Here is a 22953-nt window from a genome sequence, read left to right as displayed (position 1 = left end):
TGTCCTTTCATCTGAACTGGCCAGGTTCTGACTAACTGGAAAGGATAGTCAGCTGGGATTCGTGCAGTCAGTATTGAGTTCCAAGGGTTGTAAATATGCATGAATAAAGTAACCTCCCCCACCAATCATCAGTTGGCAGGAAATGCTGGAGTGTCAGCTTTTGCAGAGAACTGCCTGACTACCCTCCAGTAAGCAAGTCTCCACCCTATCACACTCATTTCCTTTATTCTCTCCATCCCTTCACCCCCCCCCACAAAAAAACGTTTCAGCTGACCTTTCCAAGTTCCTAGTTATTTCTCCCTCCACAGATGCTGCCTGACTTGCCGAGTAGTTTCAACATTTTTGGTTTACCAGCAATTCCTAAAATCGATTACACTGGTGTCCTATATTTGCCGTGGTAACCAACCACCTACAGTATATAAACCACCCATCTTTCACCATTACTCACCGCACCTCAGCAAGCCCGATTTGTTTAAATCAACCTACCTGTTGGTTTTTGCCAAGGCATCACACAGCATGAATGATTGGTGCAATGTACATAAAAGAAATCGCCAGTATTTACCCATTAAACCAGAGATAATTTTATGAATAAACTAATTATTTCAAATATAGTATTTTTTCCACTGGGAAAAATGTGGAAATGAAATGTAACAAAAAAACAGCTGTTTTTTGCAATTCAGAAACTCGACTGTATTGGTAAACTGTAGATTGTCACAATCATTTAATTCTAATATTGCCTGTTTTCTTTGTTAGTTTTGACTCCAGCTAAGTGATTGACTTTGGGGCGCTGGTCTGAGGCACAGAACTTGCCCCATCCTGGATTCCTTAACATTTCAAAAAAAGGGGCAACATCATTGACGATCAGGGAGACAGTCACCCATACCAAACTTGGCGACAGAGACTCGTTTGGCTGATGCACACCTTAAAGGCTTGGGAAGTACCTGCAGCCATAGGAAAGGAATAAAAAAGGCGGGGGGGGGGGGGGAAGGAGGAGAATGCATTCTTCAAGAAAAGCAACCGAAAATGTGTTGCTTCCTGTAAAACACTTCCTGCTTTTTTAAAAAAATTACGAGAAGTGACAGAGGGATCGGGCCAGCCAGCGCTCTGGCTTCGGGCTTTGTTCGCAGCTGCAGCTGACGCGCTTCTGTGCGCGCTCCCGGGACTGGAGCCGCTAACGGGAGTGGGCGGGCGGACGGACGGTCACGGAGCTCCGGGCGGGCGGGCAGAGAGAGAGAGAGAGAGAGAGAAGCGACGAGCGATGGCCGAGAAGAAGGGGGCGAGAGACCGCCTGGTTTAGACCATCCCAAGCGGGGACCCCTCTCCCTCCCTCCCTCCTCTCCCCGGGGTCAGAGTGACAGTGAGGGCAGCGGGTGACATGGCTGGAGCGGCGGCCCAGTAGGCGGGGCGGGGCGGCGGCTGTCGGTGGATTACCCGGTCGGAGCCCGCGGCCTCGGTGCTTCTCCCCCCCCCCCCCCCACACCCTCCCTCCCCGGTGTTTATGCTGAAGCCTGTGGCGATGGGAGGGAAGCAGAGCACGGCAGCCCGCTCCAGGACCGCTTTCCCCGGCGTGTCGACGGACGACAGCGCCGTGCACGCCGCTCACTACGGCCACTACCGGAGCGGCGTCAACGCCATGGGGCTGAGGACTCGCTCGGTGAGCAGCGTGGCCGGCATGGAGCCGGCGCATCCCTTCGGGCTGTACGGCAGCGGAGCGCGGTCGGGAGGCGGCGGAGGAGGAGGAGGCGGCGGCGGCAGTAGAGCGGGCGACGGAGGCGAGCAAGGCAGCGGTACCGGAGGTGGAGGCGGAGGAGGCGGCGGCGGCGGCCCGGCCGCTGGGCCCGACCCGGCTGGTAACGGTTACCAGGAGACGGGAGGAGGGCCGGGCCCCCGGGAGCTGCAGCTGTACCTGGGGTCGCGGGCGGCGGCGCTGTCCGACTCCCTGCCGCTGCACTTGGCGCCGCGCTGGTTCAGCGCGCACAGCGGTGAGTAAAGCGGAGCGTTAACCTGCACAGCCGGCGGCGGCGGCTCCGGCTCCCCCGACCCCCTCCCCTGGACCTGGTCCCGGTCCCGGTCCCGGTCGGTTCCGCCTGCAGCATCGCCTGCACCCCACTCCTCTGTCCGTAGCAAATCCCAGGGATTTCAGTCACAATCTTATTGCCAACAGCTGATCTTGCTTCTCATTTTCAGCGTGATTGTTATCAGTCACCACTGTTAAAGGAATTGTCCTTGTTTTCTGATAAATGGGAAATGCAACTAGTACGAGTTGATAACTAGATACCGTTTTGCTTTATTTAATATAACTATTATGGTGGTAGTAATCATTACAGTATCTTTTTTGCCAGTTCATTCATCACTGCTTTATGGTAATACACATTAATATCCTTATTAGGAATGATAATTGTTAGTACAGCTAATTATTTCATTCAGTTAATTCTTTTGGATAACATAAATACTGTACATTTTGGAAGATGGATAAAATGAACATTAGTTTCAATCGTGCTGCTTTTTAGAATGAGATACAATGTTGGCTCTGGTAAATAAGCACTATTGATTCTGGCTTATAGAGTCATGGAAATTTCAGGATAGAAATATCTGTACATGGCTGCCTCAGAGTGGGCTCCTCACTGAATAACATATTGTTAATAACTGTTCTATGCTTAGTACCATGATATTCCATGATTGATTCCATCAATCAATAATATTCTTGATTGCAATAGTATTTATGTGGTACTCAATAATAAAGTCAAGATTGTCTGGTCTAAAATAGCTAATTCTCATAAATTTTCACCACTGTTACAACTTTGGATTTTCCTTCATTTTTTTCCATGACCCCACCCCCAGAGTAAAAATTAATTTTAATTGCTCATTATGTCAGCGCTTTAAAATACAATAATTGTTTACAGATACAGGATGAAGTGATCATTGGTGTCACCTATATCCCATCAGTATTGAGGACAGTAGTAGTTTCTTTTGAGTAGTGGTCCAGGAGGAAGACATTATTGTACTTACACTCCCACCTCTCTGCCTTGGGCTTTGGATGGGCAGAGAGCCAGAATCTGGGAATGGTGACTGCCGTGGTTTGTATCTTGAGGCCCATAGGAAATGTATCAAACTATCTTTCTAAAAGGAATACCTGATGATGGTATGGTGGTATATTACAAGTTTGCAAAATACTCAAAACAAAATGGAACGGGTTAACTCTGAAAATATATCACATCTCTATATAAGGAAAAATATTTTGTACCTCTGTGTTCAATAGGTTTAACAGGTTGCTTGGAAAATAAATTTTAATATTAGCCAATAAAGTGGTCAATCTGGGTGACTTTGGTGGGGGGCCTTGCAGTAGCAGAGACCCAGGTTCAATCTTGACCTCTGTGTGGAGTTTGCCCATTCTCCCTGTGACTGCATAGGTTTCCTCCAGATGCTCCTGTTTCATCCCACATCCCAAAGATGTGCTGGTTGGTAGGTTAATTGACCAATGTAAATGTCTTCCTAATATGTACATAGCTGTGTGATAGAATCTGGGGGGAGTTGATGAGAATGTGGGGAGAATTTTTTTAAAAAATGGGCTTCTTGTATTATTAGTGTAGATGAGTTGATGGTCAGTGCGTGGGGCGGGGGCGAGCGGAGGGCCTGTTTCCATGCTGTATCTCTCTCTTTGACCATGTGGACAATGTTTATGTAGCATGCTTCAGTTTATTTGACCTACATTTATGCCAGTGAAAGACAGGTTCTCTTCCAGTGCTCTGGGTTCATCAGAAACAACAGTTTGTATTTCTGTAGCACAGTTTGTGTATGAGAGTTGTATTTGAGGGTTGAGGTGTGGGTTGGGTGCGGGAGCAGGGAAGACATTATATGTGGAGGTGCAGGTGTAATCAAAATAAAATATTTGGAAAGCAGGGAGGTTGGTGGTGAGGGGGAGAGGAGTCGTCAGGCATTTGTCATGTCAAGCCATATGAATTGAATCTGCATCTTCAGATTAAGTCCAAGATGGAGCGCAGGAATGTTGGCTCAATGGAAATGAGCGATGTAAGACCAGAGGTAAAACGGCACTGGAAGTGGCCAAAAAGGCTGGTTTTATTTATTCCAGCTTTGGAAAAAATGTTTTTTTTTCATATTGGATAAACAATTACCGAACAATTCCTAGAGCAATTACTGTAATATTTTGTTGTGTTGTAAGAAAGAAATGGAGAAGTGATCTCGCTGTCTCTGGAGTAATTGCTGGACAGTACTATGTTTACTTTTCACAGTGCTTTTGAAGTTGTCTGGGAAATATTACTGAAAAAATAAAGACAGCATTTTATTTTTATTGCCTTAATGCCAATAACATTTTCTTGGTTGAGTTGTATGTTAACAGGTAAAACTTGTAGCAGTTTTGTATAATTTGGTCATTTACTGAAAAGCAGCCAAACTGGTTTAGCCTTTACGATTGAAATCTTGTGAGCAGTCAAGTGGTGGTTAATATACAACCTGTTCTCTTGCACATGGAGCCTCTGAGGCTCTTCTGTTACGCAGTCCCATGAGGTTGAAAATGACTTGTTTTCATACAAGATCTGTGGTTTCTGAGGTAGCTACAGAGTCCTATGCAGAACCTCAAGAAGGGAAGGCAGTGCTTAAAGGGGCATGTTGTTGACTACTTGTGCATCTTTTCCTCTGTTCATGCCTGGCTTTTATGCACACTCGTTGCAGAGACTTAAGGTGCTTGCTTCCTTATCATTTTGATTGGTCACAGGCCAGAGATTCCCATGTATTGCTGAGCATGTTACAGTTTTTTTTCAAGCAGATTTTGAGAATATAATTGAAATGTTTCCTCTGTCCTCCTGGAAGTTCCTTGCTGTGATGGAACAGGGCGTGCAATGCTTGGTTTGGGAGTCTGGTGTCAAGCCTGAAGATGTGACCTGTCTACTGATCTGGTTGAATTTGATAAGAACCTTGCTGGTGGGTTTGTTGGCCTGGGAAAAGACATTGGTTCCCCTATCCTGCCAATGCATTGGAAGAATTTTGCAGAGACAGTGTTGGTGGTACTTCTCCAGTGCTTTGGTGACAACTGGTCTCCAAAATATACAAGAGGTTGGGATCACTGCTGTTCTGCAGACCACAAGCTTAGTGCCACGTTTGTGGTTTTGGTCTTTGAATTCTTTTCTCCTGGCTATTGAATGCTGTGCTGGCACACTGAAGATGGTGATGAATTTTATCATCGGCATTGAATGGTGGCTCCTGAGGTATGGAAAATTGGTCTGCATTTTTTTAGTCTCATTGTGGTTCTTGATTTTTCTAGGATAGTGTAATGTGGTGGAGTAGATTGGTAGAAGAATTTTTGTCTCTTTGATGTTTAGTGAAAGATCCAGCCTGTTGCTTAGTCCAGTAAAAGAGTCAATAATGATTTGGAGCTGGGACTCAGAATCTGTACATCTGTGTACTCTATTGATGATTGAGAATTGGGTGCTTTTAGTTCTCCAGTGGAGTGATGAAGTGAAATCCCTTTGTAATTCCACTTCGGAGGGTAGCTTGTTGGAGGTGAAGAGAAGTATTGCAGTGAGGAAGAGGCTTGATGCAATGACACAGCCTTGTTAACTCCAGTCTGCAGTGGGATTGGATTGGTGAGGAACCTGTTGGTTAAAATCATGGCTCGCAATTGTCATGCAGCAGATTTGGATTGGTCTTGAATTTCTAGGAGCAGCCAAATTTGAGAAGAATTCTTTACAATCCCTCTAGGTGGCATTTGTGAAGTCATAAAGATCCAGGGACTGTGGTTGATGCTGCTCTCCATATTTTTCTGAAATTATCGACTAGTGAAGATCATGTCTGTTGTACCACTTGATGGATGAAATCTGCATTGTGAATCTTGAAGGAGCTCCTTGGCACTGGAAGGAGGCAGATGAGGAACATTCTTGCGGGACCTTTTCACGATGCAGACATTGCAGTCGACCCTTTCTTGAAAATGCTGTGTGTTGAGGTCCCTGGCGCCCTCCCCTTCCCAGATGAGGGCGAGATAATGGGTTTGCACCAGAAGGACTTTTCCACTATGATTTAGTATTTCCATAGGCATTTAGTCTGTTTCAGAAGCTTGTTTTTTGGTTGTTGAATGGCCTTTTCTACCTCACCCCAGGCTGGGGGTAGTGTGTGGTTGCCATGGGGAGTGTTTTGTGGAATGAAGTCGAGGACACTCGTGTCAAATACAGAGTCTCAGTTGAAGGTTCTTTTGTGCTCCTTTCAGCTGTCATTGATAAATTCTCCTTTGTTCTTTGCTTTCAGTGGATGATCTTGAGCACTGAAGAATCTTTTGCATGTGTTGGTTATCAGCTAGTTGTAGATATCTAGCACGCTGCTCACCCAATCTTTGTTTCTTAGATTATGAGTTTTTTTTTGTTGGATTTCAGCCTTGCTGCCTATAGATGTGTTTTCCCTTGCATATCATAGAATTTCCAGCCCAAGAATATCATGTGTTTACAATTAATTAACTCTTGAATCTCCTGGTTGCCCTCATCAAACCATCTCTGTACTTTCTGCTGGAGAAATTAAGGACCTAAATGCTAAATGTGGTGACCAGACATTGTGGACATTCTGTGATGGTTGGGAGACATCAGGTTCTTTGAGGCACTGATGATATACTGGTTAATATTTTTTTAAATGGTTAGGCACGATCCTATTGGACCCTGGACTTCAGAGGAAAGTGGATGATAGTTGTTTCTTCAAGGTGATTTAATTGAAATGTTGAATTGGGAAACTATTGATACCTGTCTCTTGGCTATTGTAGCACTAGCTTCTGAGCAGTCTGAGGTCTGCTTTAGCAATCAAAGAATAGTGCATGACTTGGGGAGCTGGAAAAGAGAGAGAGTTACAAAAATAGGGCAAGGAAAAGTAGAATTCATGTAAAAAATCTTGAAAGCTAATATGCTGTAAATCGATTTGCTACCCAGTTTGTGCAGCTTCAAGGGAGTAAATAGTTGAAATCATCAACTTTGATGTCTACATGTGGTGGCTAATTTAAGGTGTCTGCCACTGAACTATTTGTTGAAGATGAATAAGACTTTAATGGAAACCAGACCTGATGTTTTGTTGGGATTGTTACAAACCCTTTGAGCCAGATGTTCTTCATTTGGACAAAGAAAAAATAAGTGGGAAAACGTGGTAAGTAATTTTGATTTAATACAACAGCAGTAATGTCCCACGACCAGTCATAGTGGATGTGACGAATATTTTGTATTCTTTTTAACCAAAACATGTTGAGTGAATTATTGGATCCTGTTTTTTAATTTGTTTTTAATAATTTTGGAGCCTAAAACTATGGGAGAGGATACTGACAGCAATTAAAGAAAGGTATTGATAAAATCCAGAAAATAATAAAACTGCGGTGGAAAGCTAGGGCAATAATTACACACCACTTCAGTTGCAAAGTGTGATTTGTTCATAGTGAGCTTCAATATAATGAAAAAATAACTGTCATGATTGATCTGCCAAATAAGTGGACATCATGTAAATAGTTTGCACAATGTATTGTGTATCATGGTGATCAGTAGAAAATTCTTTGGCTGAACAGACTGACAGAACCTTAAAGAATGAAAACTTGTTTGTTAAAGTTATAAATTAATCCAACAGCTACCAATTCTTGACTTTGATTGCTTTGTTCATGCCACCTTTGTCTTCTGATATTTATCAGAATTTGGTTTATTATCAGTGACGTATGTCGTGAAATTTGTTGTTTTGTGGCAGCAGTACAGTACAAGACATAAAGACATAAAAGTTACTATGTTACAGGAATAAATAGTGCAAAAGAGGAATCCATGGGTTCATGGACCCTTCAGAAATCTGATGGAGGAGGGGAAGAAGCTGTTCCTGAAATGTATGGGTCTTCAGGCTCTTGTACCACCTCCCCAATGGTAGTAACGAAGGGAGTATCCCGGGTGGTGAGGGTCCTTAATGATAGATGCCGCCTTCTTGAGGCACCGCCTCTTGAAGATGTCCTTGATGGCAGAAAGGGTTGTGCCCGTGCTGGAGCTGGCTGAGTCTACAAGCCTCTTCAGCCTCCTTCGATCCTGCGCACTGGAGCCTCCATCTAGGCGGTGATGCAACCAGTCAGGATGCTCTCCACCGTGCATCTGTGGAAATTTGCAGGAGTCTTTGGTGACATACCAAAACCAATCAAACTCCTAACAAAGTAGAGCTGCTGGTGTGCTGCTTTTGTGATTGTATCAATATATTGGGCCCAGGATAGATTCTTTGAGATGTTGACGCCCAGGAACTTGAAGCTGCTCACCCTTTCCACCGCTGACCCCTCAATGAAGACTGGTGTGTGTTCTCCCGACTTCCCCTTCCTGAAGACCACAGTCAATTCCTTGGTCTTGCTGACGTGGAGTGTGAGGTTGTTGTTGTGACACCACTCAACCAGCTGATCTATCTCACTCCTGCATGCATCTACATTGCCATCTGAGATTCTGCCAACAACACTGATGTCATTGGCAAATTTATAGATGATGTTTGAGCTGTGCCTAGCCACACAGTCATGAGTGTAGAGAGAGTAGAGCGGTGGGGTAAGCACGCATCCTTGAGGTGTGCCTGTGTTAATTGTCAGCGAGGAGGTGTTAATACCTATCCACACTGACTGTGGTTTCTTGATAAGGAAGTCGTGGATCCAGTTGCAGGGGTACAGAAGCCTTCTATGCATTATTTCTTATGACTTCAAATAGAGCCTTCACATTTCCTTTACTAAATTGTGTTCAAGAAGCATTGTTTTCTCTTTCATGCCAACCCATTCTTTTGCTGTTCAATAACTTGTGATTATGTCCATCCTTAGTTAAAAACATGAGCAGAAATACTGCTACAAAGCCTCACCCAAAAGCCTATCCCCAAGCAGGAAAAGGGGAGAAGCTTGACACCTGATGGAAAATTCCTCTCTTCCTTCTTTCGTGCATTCTATCTCTTGTTTGCTTGCTCACCTCACTTTTTTTGTCTTATTTTTCAATACTTTTGTTGAATGTACTACTGAATTTTTTTGTTTGTTTTTCATCTGCATCCTTATCCCAAGTAACTTGTTTTTGTTGGAACCAATTCTTCTGTAGGAGGACAAGCCTTAAATTAGTTGAAGTTTGTAGCATTGGAACAAGGTTAATTGCTCCTATGATGACCATTATAATTTTTGCATTGTATAAAACTATTTGTAATCATATGTTAGATGATGCATTAAAGTTTTGTATTGTATAATGGAAAATTTCATAGCTGATTGTAAAAGGGACACTCCTTCAATGCACTATGGCCAGATCAGTGATTCTTCTGCATGATTGTAGCAAGAGAAACAGAATTAATGTTTCGGGTGGGGTCAAATGGCCTCGTGTTTCTATTTCTTACATTCAGCTATCAGAAAGAACATACATAAAGTACTATTAGTATTCATTTACTTCCCCTGAAGAAACCTCTTTAACTCCTTGGCTCTTTAATTAATCCGAATGCTTTAAACTCACTAGGCCTCTTTTTTTTTCCTGTGCTCCTTGAAGACTATTTGGGACTTTTTTTCCCCCTATGATGAAAAGAGAGGATTTGGGATGGCATCAAGAACCATGAGTTTATTTGTTGGGAGTGCAAAGGAGACCAGTTTAAGTGGTAGATGGAGCACACCACCTCACACACTCCCCACACACTCATCCCATCAGTCCAGCATAGTGTGCAGTTTCCACATTTGGCCTCCTCAGTCACCTCAGAACTGGAGCCAGTGGACCTCGGCCCTGAACAACTGCTTAAGAGGAGGAGGCAGTGCTTGAATTTAATGTGTTTATTTTATGTGATTCTTGACACAATTTTTGTACTATGCTTTTGTTATTGACAAAGAAGTTTAGGAAGTATGTGGCATTAACAGTAACATGGGAGTGAAATGGGTTACTGCTTCCCATAAAAGGGCTCAGAAAATCCCTTCAGAATGCAGCTTTTGTCATACTATTGCTAGCCATAAATGAGCATTATTTGTAACAAAAACTGAGATGGCATTTAATATCTTCTTTAGCTTTGTTTACAATAGAAAAAATAAGTGATACTGTTTTGCATAAAGTAAATACTGTTATGCTGGAGGAACTCAGCAGGCCAGGCAGCATCCATGGAGAAAAGCAGGTGATCTACTTTTTGGGTCAGGACCCTTCTTCAGGACATTTTTTAAAAAACAAATTATATTGATTGCACTTAATGGAAACTAAAATGAAGAAATTATGATCCAGTACCGATGTAGTAACCCTGTTTCAATTATCTGTTAAGCTTTCAACTCCCTGTTATAATCTGATATCATTTGTTTTTTGTTTCCTGAAATTTAAATTCATTGTATTGTTCACGTTGCAAGTGGTTTATCACACCAACTTTAGGCTTAGTTCCTTCCTGTGACCTGAATCTTTTTTTTTAATAAAAAGGTGATAAATTGCCAGTACCAATGAGTCATGCAGATAGAAATTAAGGCCAGCATTGAATCAAGTTATTAAACTGCAGTATTTATAAGCCATTGACTGAAGTCCTCTTGGGGCTTGTCTGAAGTGTAGGAAATAAATCCCAATCCTCTCATGTAGATACTGCAGAATAATGAAACTTAATTTCTTGCAATGTATATGAAAATTTTAAGCAAGTTTCTCTATCATTTTTGCTTTACTGTTATGTATGTAGCATTCATGGCTGTTTAAGTTGATACAATGTGGACTGGAATTTGAATTAACAGCATACATACAACAGACTATTTTTATTCTTTACCCTGTTTTCTCCATTATCCCTCTCTCCCAAGTGCATTATCTTCTGCCAGGATAGGTCACCTGCTATACTGTAGTGCAAGTTCAGTGTATTTCTGCTGTTTTTCCAATGACTGTTATGGCATACCAGTGGGAGAATTGCTGCCAAAATCCGTCTGATGAAATGTCAGCAGACTAGTTTAAAAAGGGTATGCAGCCGCCAGTTGTATCTTGATTTTTTTTTGCCAAGTGTTACTTTTGCCTTTCATCCGGAGGTACAGGAGCAGTAGGACCGTTGCTGGTATTGCATGATCCTGGAACATGAAAGTGCTCAACCATTGACTGACTTGTGATCAACTCGTAACAATTATGAATTCACTGGCCAATATACAAAAAAAAAGACGATAGAGTGAGTGTAAATCTTATGCTGTTATTTAATACACAAAATCCAAAGTAGAGCTTTTTAAAAGGTAAATAAAAGAATGAAGGATTAATTGGAACATCGTAATAGATAACTTATTTTCTGTGTATCTCAGTATATGTAACTTACTCAAAGGCAGTGTACAAGACAATAGGGTGGCATGGTAGTGTAGCGGTTAGCGTGACGCTGGCAGCGACCCGGGTTCAATTCCTGCTGCTGTCTGTTAGGAGTTTGTACGTCCTCCCCGCGTCTGCGTAGGTTTCCTCTGGGTGCTGTGGTTTCCTCCCACATTCCAAAGACATACAGGTTTGGAGCTGTGGGCATGCTATGTTGGTGCTGGAAGCGTGGGGACACTTGCGGGCTGCCCCCCAGCACATTCTCAGTAACGCAGAAAGATGAATTTCACTGTGTGTTTCGATGTACATGTGACTGATAAATAAATATCTAAATGAACATCTTACTTGCATCCTTTCATAGAGTCCCTTGATAGAGAAACATGGCAAGGTGTTTAGAATCATAGACATATACAGAACAGAAGGTGGCCATTTGCCTATCATGTTCAATTGCAGTAAAAGAGCAATTGAGACTTGTATCTATTCCCAGTTCTCATTCTGTAGCAGTGAAGATTATGGCACATCATGTGCTCATCCAGATACTTTTCAAATGTGAGGAAAATTTCTGCCTCCCACTACCGTTCAGGCAACAAGTAAGATACTACCACCACACTGGCTGAGAAAAATCCTCAATTGGACTTTTAATTCTTCTACCACTTACCTTTTAATTGGTGTTCCTTAGTTACTGAGTTGGGGAATAAAATGGACCTACTTCCCTTAGTTATGTCCCATAATATTATATATTATAAATTTCCATCAGCTGTCTATATTCCAATAATCCAAAAGCCGACAGACCAACTTTTTCTCATAACTCATCATTTTCCTGAGATTGTGGTGAGAGATTGCAGCGCTCTGAGATACAGAGGGATATAGGTATCCTAGTTTGTGATTTGTAAAAGGCTAGTATGCAGGTACAGCAAGTAATTAGAAAGACTGATAGAGTGTGATTGTTTATTACTTGAATACAAAAGTAGGGAGGTTATGCTTCAGTCATACCAGAGTCCAACTCTGCTATGACTGAAGCATGACCTCCCTATTTTTAAAGAATGTACAGAATTGGTCTGCTCGTGAGAAGGTTGTCTTAATGTGGAAAGTTTGGATAAGCTGGGCTTTGAATCTGCTGGAGTTTTGAAGAGTGAGATATGTTTCAATTGAAGCATAAGGTCATGAGGGTGTAAGTGGAGGGGATAGTTCCCCTTGTAGGAGAATCTAGAACAGGGGGGCATTGTTTAATTAAAGAGATTGTACATTTAAGCTTACAATTTAGAAAAAATATAATTTAAAATGTGTAGAAGGGAGATAAAAATAAATTAAACATATTTAATACTATTCTTGAAAATGAGTTTTACTTCAGTTCTTAACAAGCAGATGGCTTCTTAGAAAGGTAAAAATCTTTAATGTTTAATGCTGCTACTTGTTTTCTGAGATAGCAGAGTCTTTAAGTGCTGTTTGTTCTACTGTGAATATAATTTGCTGAATAAAGTTAATTACAGTTGGTGATTGGGTTGGTACTTTATCTTAACTGAGAAGGGACCTTGACTTCAAAGTATTTTCATTTTCAAGGGGTTGTAGTGTCTTGGAAGCAATGCCAACAATTTCAAGAAATATATTGCTGGGCAGTTATTTTATAGATTAATTTTGTCAAATGGTTTATATTTTTTTAAATTTCAGGTTTATCAGTGAGACACTTTGGATAGAATATCTGGTATGACATGAGGTGCATGCATGACCACGTGAGACTGACTAGGTAAAATGAGTAACAAAAATTACAACATACATGTTAATTTATATGAATCTCTTAATGCCAGAACTCTGTTGTGGAGGCATGTCATATGGACTGTATTGAGTTTACGTGATTGCCAGGAGTCGAAGTAAGAGCAAAGAATAAAAGTAGATCAAAAGGAGACAAAGTCAGAGAGCCTTCTTGCAGATTACGATCATGTGCAGTGAGGTCACAACAATGAAAATAACTGATCATTGTTGTGCCTGTGACTGCCACAGCTGTCTTAGTTTGTACTTTGTCGCCACTGTTGTTTCTAAGGGAACCCTTGTTTAGCGAAATTTTTTTTCTTGTGTGGATAAAAGGAATAGATTCCAACAACGTAGTCAAGGAAGTTGGTTGATATATATTTTGTGAGATTGCTTCACCCTTGTAAAATCGCATCTGTGGTAAGGTAACCACTATGTCAAATCATTGAGGACATTTCATGTTCTGCAGCACAATGTGTAACTCATTGCACTGAAGGAAGTGTTTGACCATTTTAAGGATGTGCATGTGCTACCTGGTGAGAGAATGCATTAGTATATTTAAAAAAAAATCAGTACTGGAGAAAATAATGTGATGGAAAGCTGATAAATCTCCAGGACCTAATGACCTGCATTCTGGGGCTTTGGAAGAAGGTAGCTATGGAAATAATGAATGCACAGGTGTTATCTCTCAAAATTCCATAGAATCGAACACTTGTCTCAGATTGGAAATTAACATTTTTAGCAATATTATTCGAGAATGAGAGAGAGAGAGAAAAGTGTGGAACAAAAACACAGTTGGCCAAACATCAGTAGTAGGGAAAATGGTGCGATCTAGTATTAAGTGGTAATGGTGGGGTAGGCTCCCTATAATAATGATAGGATTGGGTCGGATCAGTGTGGATTTATGAAAAGAAAATTGCGATTGACAGTCTATTAGAATGTTTTGATGTTGTAACAAGCAGAATAGATGTGAGAACAAGTTGATTTGGTTTATTTGGATTTTCAGATCTCATTTGTAAAGTTGCCACACAAGATTAAAAAAACAAAGTTAGAGTTTATGATATGGGGGGGCGTGTTTATATACTGATGTGAACTGAGGATTTGTTAAGGACTGAAAATGGGGAATAGTACTAAATGGGTCATTTTTGGGTTGAGATGCTGTGATTAGTGGGGTGCCAAAGGAATTGTGTTGGTGACCCAGTTCCTCACTGTCTTTTATCAGTGATTTGGGTGAGGGGAACAGGTGTAATATATCTAAATTTGCTGATGATGCAGAGCTGGGTGGTAGTGTGGGCTGCAAAGAGGATGCAGAAGAGTATCAAATAAAATGTGAAGACGTTTGAAATTTTCAGCAGGTCAGGCAGAATCTGTGGAGAGAGAAACAATTTAATATGTCAATTTGATAACCTTTCATCAGAACTGGCTAGGCAGCATCACTCTCCGTAGATGCTCAGTATTTAGCACTTTGTCTTTATTTCACAATTCTAGACACAACAGTTTTTTTTTGGTGGGAGGCAAGGGATATATTCAATTTAAGTGAATGGGCAAGGACTTGGCAGATGGAATACAACATGGAAAATCTGATGTCATTCACTTCAGAAGAAAAATATGTTAGGGTGTAGTGGTTAGCTACACTATGAAATGAAGACACAGAGTCGATGGTTTGAAGTCAGAAGTCGAATGAATGACAGGGGCGCGGTGCGCCTTTAATACTCGAAAGCTTCCCGCACTACAGTTCCCGTGCTGATGTCACGCGCGGGTTACCTGACCTTCCCGTGCGTGGGTTTTCCTAGCCCAGCAATGGAGAAGAAGGAGGGCCCCGCGCCATCTTGGATCGGGGCCTCTGACAATGTTCGCGATGTTGGGAGCCGGTTCGATACCGGTGTGGTGAGTTGCCACATAACGCACCCCCCCCCCCCCCCCCCCCCCCCAGAACTGGCGATACCGTCATGAAAACCAGAATTAAATAAACTATGACTTGGGTGGCCTGCCCCTGTGTCGCACTCACTGGACCACCACGGGTTAGTCCAAGTCTAAATGAGCCGGCTTCAGCTGGTCAATTGTAAAAACCTCCTCGCGCCCCCCAATGTCCAGCATGACCCGGAATGGCCCTTCGTACAGCCACTGCAGCGGTGTTCGGTGCGCGCCCCTCCTGACAAAGACAAACTTACAGTCTCAGAGGGAAGTCGGCATACGTGTCGGGGCCTGTCCGTGTCACGAGGTGGGTATCAGGGCCAGGTTTCTAAGCCACTCGCGCAGCCGGTTGAGCATCACAGCAGGTTCTTCCTCTGGCCCCCGAGGGGCTGGTAGGAACTTGCCCGGGATGACTAAGGGCGTTCCGTAGAGCATCTCCACGGACGAGGCATGCAGGTCCTCTTTTGGCGCAGTACACGTCCCCAACAGGACCCAGAGGAGTTCGTCCACCCAGTTGGGCCCCTTAAGGCAGGCCATGAGTGCCGACTTCAGGTGTTGATGGAACCTCTCCACCAGCCCATTGGATTGCGGGTGATAGGCAGTGGTGAGGTGGATCCGGGAACCCCACAAGTCGGCGACAGCAGACCACAGGCTGGAGGTGAATTGAGCTCCCGTCTGAGGTGATATGTGCCGGGACACTGAAACGGCCCACCCAAGTTGACGAAAGGGCCTGTGCGCAGGACTGGGTGGAGGTGTCTCTGCGGGGAATGGCTTCAGGCCAGTGGGTAAAATGGTCGACAATCGTGAGGAGGTACTGCGCTCCTCGGGAGACTGGGAGGGGGCCGACCAGGTTGACATGGATATGGTTGAAAGTCCTGCAGGGGGGCCTTGACATGCTGCTGTACTTTCGAGGTTTGGCAGTGTGTGCAGGACCGGGCCCATTCGGAAACCTTTTTACGCAGGCATGCCAGACGAACTTGTTGGACACCATCTGGACAGTAGTCCAGATGGATGGGTGTGCGAGGCTGTGGATGGAATCAAGCACCCGTCGACGCCAGGCAGCTGGGACGATGGGGTGGGGTCTACCTGTGGAGATATCGCAGAGCAGGGTGCACTCACCGGGGCCTACCAGTAGGTCTTGCAGTTGCAGGCCCGAGACTGCGGTGCAATAGCCGGGCATCTCCATGTCCGTTCGCTGTGCCTCCGCCAAGGCGCCGAAATCCACCCCCGGGACAAAACTTGGATGGTGGTCCGTGACATTGCATCTGCGACCATGGTCTCTTTCCCAGACAGATGGCAGACGTCAGTGGTGTACTCTGAGATGTACAAGTGCCGCTGCTGCCGTGCTGACCAGGGATCTGAGACCTTGTTGAAAGTGAAGGTCAACAGCTTGTGGTCGGTGAAAGCTGTAAATGGCCTGCCCTCCAAGAAGTATCGGAAGTGTCTGATGGGCAGTTACAATGCCAACAGCTCGTGGTCGAAGGCGCTATATTTGAGCTCTGGTGGTCGAAGGTGTATGCTGAAGAACGCCAGCGGTTGCCAACGCCCTTCGATAAGTTGTTCTAGCACGCCTCCGACTGCTGTGCTGGAGGCGTCGACCGTGAGGGCAGTCGGGACGTCTGTACGAGGATGCACCAACGTGACCGCGTCCGCCAAGTCCTGCTTGGTTTTGACGAAGGCGGTGTGAGCCTCCTCCGACCAAACAATGTCCTTGCTTCCGCCCGACAGGAGAGCAAACAATGGGCGCGTGATGCGGGCCGCGGATGGTATGAACCGGTGATAAAAGTTTACCATACCGAGGAATTCCTGCAGGCCCTTGATGGAGGTGGGTCTGGCGAAATGGCGGATGGCGTCGACCTTTGCAGGCAGGGGCGTGGCGCCGTGTTTGTCGATCCGATGGCCCAGGAAATCAATTGTCTCAAGCCCGAACTGGCATTTGGCTGGGTTGATGGTCAGGCCGAAACCCCTCAGGCGAGAACAAAGTTGGCGGAGGTGCGTGAAATGTTCCTGGCGGCTGCTGCTGCTGACGATCAAGATGTCGTCGAGGTACATGAAGACAAAGACGAAGTCAAGGTCGTGCCCGACCGCGTCCATCAGTCGTTGGAAGGACTGAGCAGCGTTCTTGAGGCCAACGGGCATCCGGACGAATTCAAAGAGGCCGAAAGGTGATCGGCGCCATCTTTGGAATGTCGTCTGGATGCACCAGGATCTGGTGATAACCACGGACGAGGTTGACCTTGGAAAAACTGGACCGCCTGCGCAGGTTGGCAGCGAAGTCCTGAATATGCGGCACCGGGTAGTTATGTCATTCAGACGTTGGTAATCGCCGCAGGGTTGCCGGCCCATGGGCTGTCTGACCTGCGGATGATTCCCAACTCTTCCATCTTCTTGAATTCCTCTTTTGTGAGGCGGAGCTTGTCCGGGGGTAGCCGTCGGGCACGGGTGTGGAGGGGTGGGCCCTGGGTGGGGATGTGATGCTGGACGCCGTGCTTGGGCAAAGTGGTGGAGAACTGGGGCGTTAGTACAGACAGGAACTCTGCCAGGATCCTGGCAAACTCGTTGGTCAACGTGGTGACGGAGTCGAGATGTGGGGCTGGTAGCTCGGCCTCACCCAACGAGAACGTTTGGAAGGTCCTGGCATGTACCAAACGCTTACCCTGCAGGTCAACCAGCAGACTGTTGGCGCGAAGGAAGTCTGCCTCAAGGAGTAGTTGCTCAACAGTGGCCAGGGTGAATTTCCAAGTAAAGTTGCAGGTGCCGAACTGGAGGTGCACCAAGCGGGTGCCAAAGGTCTGGATGGCACTGCTGTTGGCGGGTCTGAGGGCAGGTCCTGGTGTGCAATTGCGAGTCTCGTGGCTGTTGGGAGGTATGACGCTGACTTCGGCTCCGGTATCCACCAGGTAACGATGGCCGGAATGCTTGTCCCACACATGCAAGAGGCTGTCCGGGTGGCCAGCCGCTGTAGCCATCAGCAGTGGCTGGCTCTGGCGTTTCCTGGAAACCTGCATGGTGGCCGGTACCTGCGGGCGTCTGCGCCCCACCGCTGGTGGTAGAAACACCATTGGTCGGTCGGTGTCTCAGACTTGGTGGCGGGTGGGGTGCGTTCAATTGTTGGGTCTGGCCTGCTGGGACGCTGGGTACGTGGCGTGGCAACGCGCTCGACGGACGTCCCACTCTCCTTTTTTTGCCCGCCAAAGGACATCCGCCCGGGGAGCCACCGACTGGGGGTTGCTGAAATTGGCATCCACTAGGAGCAGGTGGATGTCGTAGGGTAACTGCTCCAGAAAGGCCTGCTCAAACATCAGGCAGGGTTTGTGGCCGTCTGCCATGGCCAACATCTCGTTCATGAGCGCAGAGGGGGGTCTGTCACCCAACCCATCAAGGTGGAGGAGGCGGGAGGCCCATTCGTGTCGGGAAAGGCTGCAAGTCTCAGGAAGGAGGGTCTTGAACTTATTGTACTTCTCCTCCGGGGGTGCCTGGATGAAATCTTTGACCTGGGCTGTGGTGTCTTGGTCGAGGGTGCTCACCACGTAGTAGTACTTGGTGGCATCCCTGGTGATCTGGCGAATCTGGAACTGGGCCTCGGTCTAGTCGAACCAGACACGAGGCCTGAGGGTCCAGAAGGTGGGCAGTTTAAGGCCTACTACCTGTACCTCTTGCTGTGCAGACATCATGGGTCCAAAAACGTTTGGGCCCGTCGGGGTCACCAATGTAGTGACTAGCTACACACTATGAAATGAAGACAGAGTCGATGATTTGAAGTCAGAAGTCAAATGAATGACAGGGGCGCGGTGCGCCTTTAATACTCAAGCTTTCCGCGCTGATGTCACGCACGGGTCACCTGACCTTCCCGCGCGCGGGCTTTCCTAGGCCAACGATGGAGAAGGAGGGCCCCGCGCCATCTTGGATCGGGGCCTCCGACGACGTTCGCAATGTTGGGAGCCGGTTCGATGCCGGTGCGGTGAGTCGCCACAAGGGCAAAATATTTTTTTAAATGGTGAGAGGTTGAAGAGTGGTGTTGAGAGGGACCCAGATGTTCTTGTACATGAATCACTGAAAGTTAGCGTGCAGGCACAGCAAGTGATTAGGAGGGGAAACAGTACAATGACCTTTATTGAATCAAGTACAAGTGTCAAGACAAAATCAAAAACAGAAGATGCTGGAGATTCGCAGGTTGGGCAGCATCTATGGAGACAGAAATTGAGTTAACATTTCAGATAAATAAAAGGTCATTGTACTTAACCTATAAGAAAGAGCTTATGCAGATATAAAAAGGACAGGAATACAAGGTATTAGGGTAGTTAGTTAATGTGTATGTTTTTAACATGTTAATTGACATGATATAAATGAAAATTTATATTTTCAGCAAACTGCTCGTGCTCGCTGCTGATCCAGGTACCAAGTCTACATTTACCATGTACAGATGGCCCAATGAGAGCCTGCTTACTATAGCTATCCCAAATCCTCAACAGTGAAGCCCTGCTGATGTCACGCCATCAGCACTAATGGTGAAAGCAAAATGAATAGCTGCTGTGGAAAGTTGTAAAGTGGGTAAATATTGGATAAAGCTAAAGCCATCAATGTAAGATAATTACAAAGGATGGAATTCAGGAGGATCTTTGTTTAACCAGAATGGTTCTAACATGGTTAAGCCTAATACAAATACAGTTCGGGTGATGCTAGATAAATAGGAGGTGAGAAAGGGAATAGAAGATTACACTGATTTTGAGGAAGAATGAAAAGAGGTTGAAGTGGAGTATAAAGACAGGCACGAGCTTGTTCCTACTTGGGATTTGTTATGGAAATTTATGTGAGATGTAGTGGTCTAAGGAAACGACTAAATTTCAGAGAGCTATACCCTGTGCAAACTCTTTCTGCTGTCAATATTCTGTAACTTTTATCACATTGTCATGGTTCTACAGAATAGAAACAAGCCCTTCAACCCAACACATCTATGCCGACCACTGTGCCTATCTATACTAATCCTACTTGCCTGCATTAATTCTATATCCCTCTGTGCCTTGCTCATTCCAGATGCCTCTGATTACTGTAGCCATCCCAAATCCTCAACAGTGAAGCCCTGCTGATGTCATTGCTGATGCTCATTCCACCTGTCCAGATGCCTCTAAGATGTTGTTTCTGTTCCTACCTCCACCACCTCCTCTGGCAGATCATTCCAGATACCAATATATGAAAAATTTACCCCTCAGATCCCTTTTAAACCTCCTCCCTCTCACTTTAAGTCTATGCCCTCTAGTTTTAGACACCCCTACTATGGGAAACTGAGGCAGGCTAGATACCCTATCTATATTTCTCATAATTTGATATACCTCTATCATGTCACCTCTCAGCCTCCTCTCGGCGAAAACAAATGTAGCCTGTCGAATCTCTCCTTATAACTCAAATCCTCCAATCCATGCCACATCCTTGTGAATCTTTTGCACCTTCTCTCACTTAATCATGTCCTTCCTACAGTGTCATGACTAGAATTGCACACAATAGTTGAAGTGTGACCTAATCAACATTTTGTACAACTGTAACATGACGTCCCAATTCTTCTACTCACTGACTCAGCCAGTTAAGGCAAGCATTCTGTGTGCCTTCCTCTCCACCCTGACCGCCTGTGTTCCCATTTTCAGGGAACTATATACTTGTACTCCAAGGTTTCTCTGTTCAACAACACTCCCCAGGGCCCTGCCATTCACTGTGTATGCCCTGCCCTGCCCCAGTTTAACTTCCCAAAATACATCACTTCACTGTAGTTGAGATGACGATGATTCTTTAGTGGATGAGATGCAGGTTGAACAGCTTCCCATTTATTGTGTATTTTAGCTTTATTCCTGCAGGAAGCTTATTGGAGAAAAGCCGTAGGATATTGCCAGCAGAACTGAGAAAAGTGTTGAGGTGACGATACAGCCTTGCTTGACAAATCTGCACTATGATTGAGTAGGCTTGGTTAAAATGACAGCTTTCATGCCATTGTTCATTGGGGGAATAAGATGGAGACTAACTTCTGTGGGCAACCTGCCTTAAGGAGGATGCTCCACAATCCCTCACCATTGACAATTATTGGTAAGGCCAAAAAAGGACATGTATGTTGGTTGATGTTACTCTTTGCATTTTTCATGGAATTGATGTATGACAAGATTATGTCCATTTTGTCCACATTGCTGATTAGGGAGCTGCTGTTCAACCACTGGGAGTAGGTAATTGAGGATGATAATTTTCCCTGTAGCAAAGAGCAGTTCGTTAACTGTTGCATCTGTTTCCTGTCTGATGCTGAAAAACTCCTAGACTGTGTCCTGGTGGAAGACAGGCTGATCCTCCTGGATGACTTCAGTATCAGGGTTAGAAAAGATTCATCCTCTGTGATTGTTGAGGAGGAAACTTGGAAAGCTAATTTCAGTGGATTCCTCTTCTTGGTAAAATGCTCCAAGCATGGTCTTGTCATAACTAGCATCCTGTTTTGTCAGAGAGACAAGCACAGGACATCACCGCAGCATCCCTGATCCAGGCCTTGGCGCCTGTTTGATTATGTCATTGTCCGTGTGGGAGATCATAAGGATGTGCAGATTACTGCCCTGAAAAGTACCAGTGACTGTTGGAGTAACTACTACCTAATCCACTTTATCTCCATTAGGCTGGCCCCAAAACAACAAAACACAGAAGCAATGCCACAAGAAAATTGATGTTAAAAGTCTGAAGGACCCTTAAAGATAGCCCTTCTCAGACGGTGACAAACAGCCTGATGATCCTCAACCAAGAGTGTCCACAGTTTCTGGATGGCCCTAGAGCTCACCATTATAATGTAGAGAGTGTAGTCACTGTAAAGAAACTTCTGGCTTCTCCATCTGAAAATAACTAGGAGAGATTTGTTGAGAATGAGCAGGAGATATAGGGGTTAATTACTCGCAAACACAAAGGATCCTTAAGTTGGAAATGCCACCACATTTCAAGGTAAAAGAAGTGGCTCTATAGGCTGCAGTGCAACAGATAACATGCACCACAGCTGGTGAGTGGGAAGAGCACACGAGGTTGATAACCATGATATGCATGAATTCTTCACTGTCAAGATTGTCTGAAGTCCAAACACCAGAGTCCAGTCCACGAGAGTGGAGGTGAAATTGTTGTGAACAGAGGGTGGACAGTGTCTAATGGAAAGAGCACTTTGAAGACTTTGTACTGAATGTGAGTGTTGTTGTCTCCATCCCACAGCAAACTATGTGGTCCGGCCTTGCCACAGCAAACTATGTGGTCCGGCCTTGCCACTGCAAACTATGTGGTCCGGCCTTGCCACTGCAAACTATGTGGTCCGGCCTTGCCACTGCAAACTATGTGGTCCGGCCTTGCCACTGCAAACTATGTGGTCCGGCCTTGCCACTGCAAACTATGTGGTCCGGCCTTGCCACTGCAAACTATGTGGTCCGGCCTTGCCACTGCAAACTATGTGGTCCGGCCTTGCCACTACACTGTTGAAAACAAGTAGGGCTTCAGAGCAGACAGTATTTTTGCTAAATGCGGCAAAGAGGAATGTCAGCCACAAATTCACAACCTTTGCTCTCGTGTTTGGAAAGAGGGGAATATACCAGGGGACCTCTAATGCCATAATTGTGACCATCTTCAAAATGAAAACTTAATAATGCTCTGTTAGAGGCGATAATAGTTATCTGCTTCTGATTGCTGAATGTGCACATTATGCAGTGATGCTGTATCTTCCAGAACAGGTTCAATCTTGGTCACTTTTGTGGAACCCGGGTGAGGTATTTACTGCGTGCTTGCTTCCCTCCAGGCAAAGGAGAAGAGAGATCAACTAATGTGATTACTGTCTGGTGAACTCTACAGTAAAATATGTATGTGTCATGTATCAAGCTTAGGCTCAGGCTTGACTATGAAGACATTTTCAACTTCCTGTTCTGATCACCTTCTGAAAAATCTGATGACCTTCCTGTTTCAGGATCATACAAGAAAATGCTTCATTTGGAGGAGTTACTGTGGGGCTGCCACTATCTTTGAAACAGTAGGAGTTATGGAATTATTACAGCCCATCAATTCTGTGCTGGCA

General features: G+C 45.0%; 1 protein-coding gene across 2 annotated transcripts in view; it reads left to right on the top strand.

The window, feature by feature from the left end:
* Positions 1-1328: 1328 nt before the first annotated feature.
* The window catches only part of znrf1 (zinc and ring finger 1), a 173000-nt gene continuing 151375 nt past the window's right edge, over positions 1329-22953 (top strand). For both annotated transcript variants that reach the window (XM_052028451.1, XM_052028452.1), the window contains exon 1: positions 1329-1982. In XM_052028451.1, coding sequence (XP_051884411.1) covers positions 1499-1982 — 484 coding nt within the window. In that variant the 5' untranslated portion in view covers positions 1329-1498. The remainder of the gene's footprint in view (positions 1983-22953) is intronic.

The sequence above is a fragment of the Pristis pectinata genome, chromosome 13, assembly GCF_009764475.1.
Source record: "Pristis pectinata isolate sPriPec2 chromosome 13, sPriPec2.1.pri, whole genome shotgun sequence".
NCBI classification, from domain to species: Eukaryota; Metazoa; Chordata; class Chondrichthyes; order Rhinopristiformes; family Pristidae; genus Pristis; species Pristis pectinata.
This window is presented reverse-complemented; position numbering and strand designations above follow the sequence as displayed.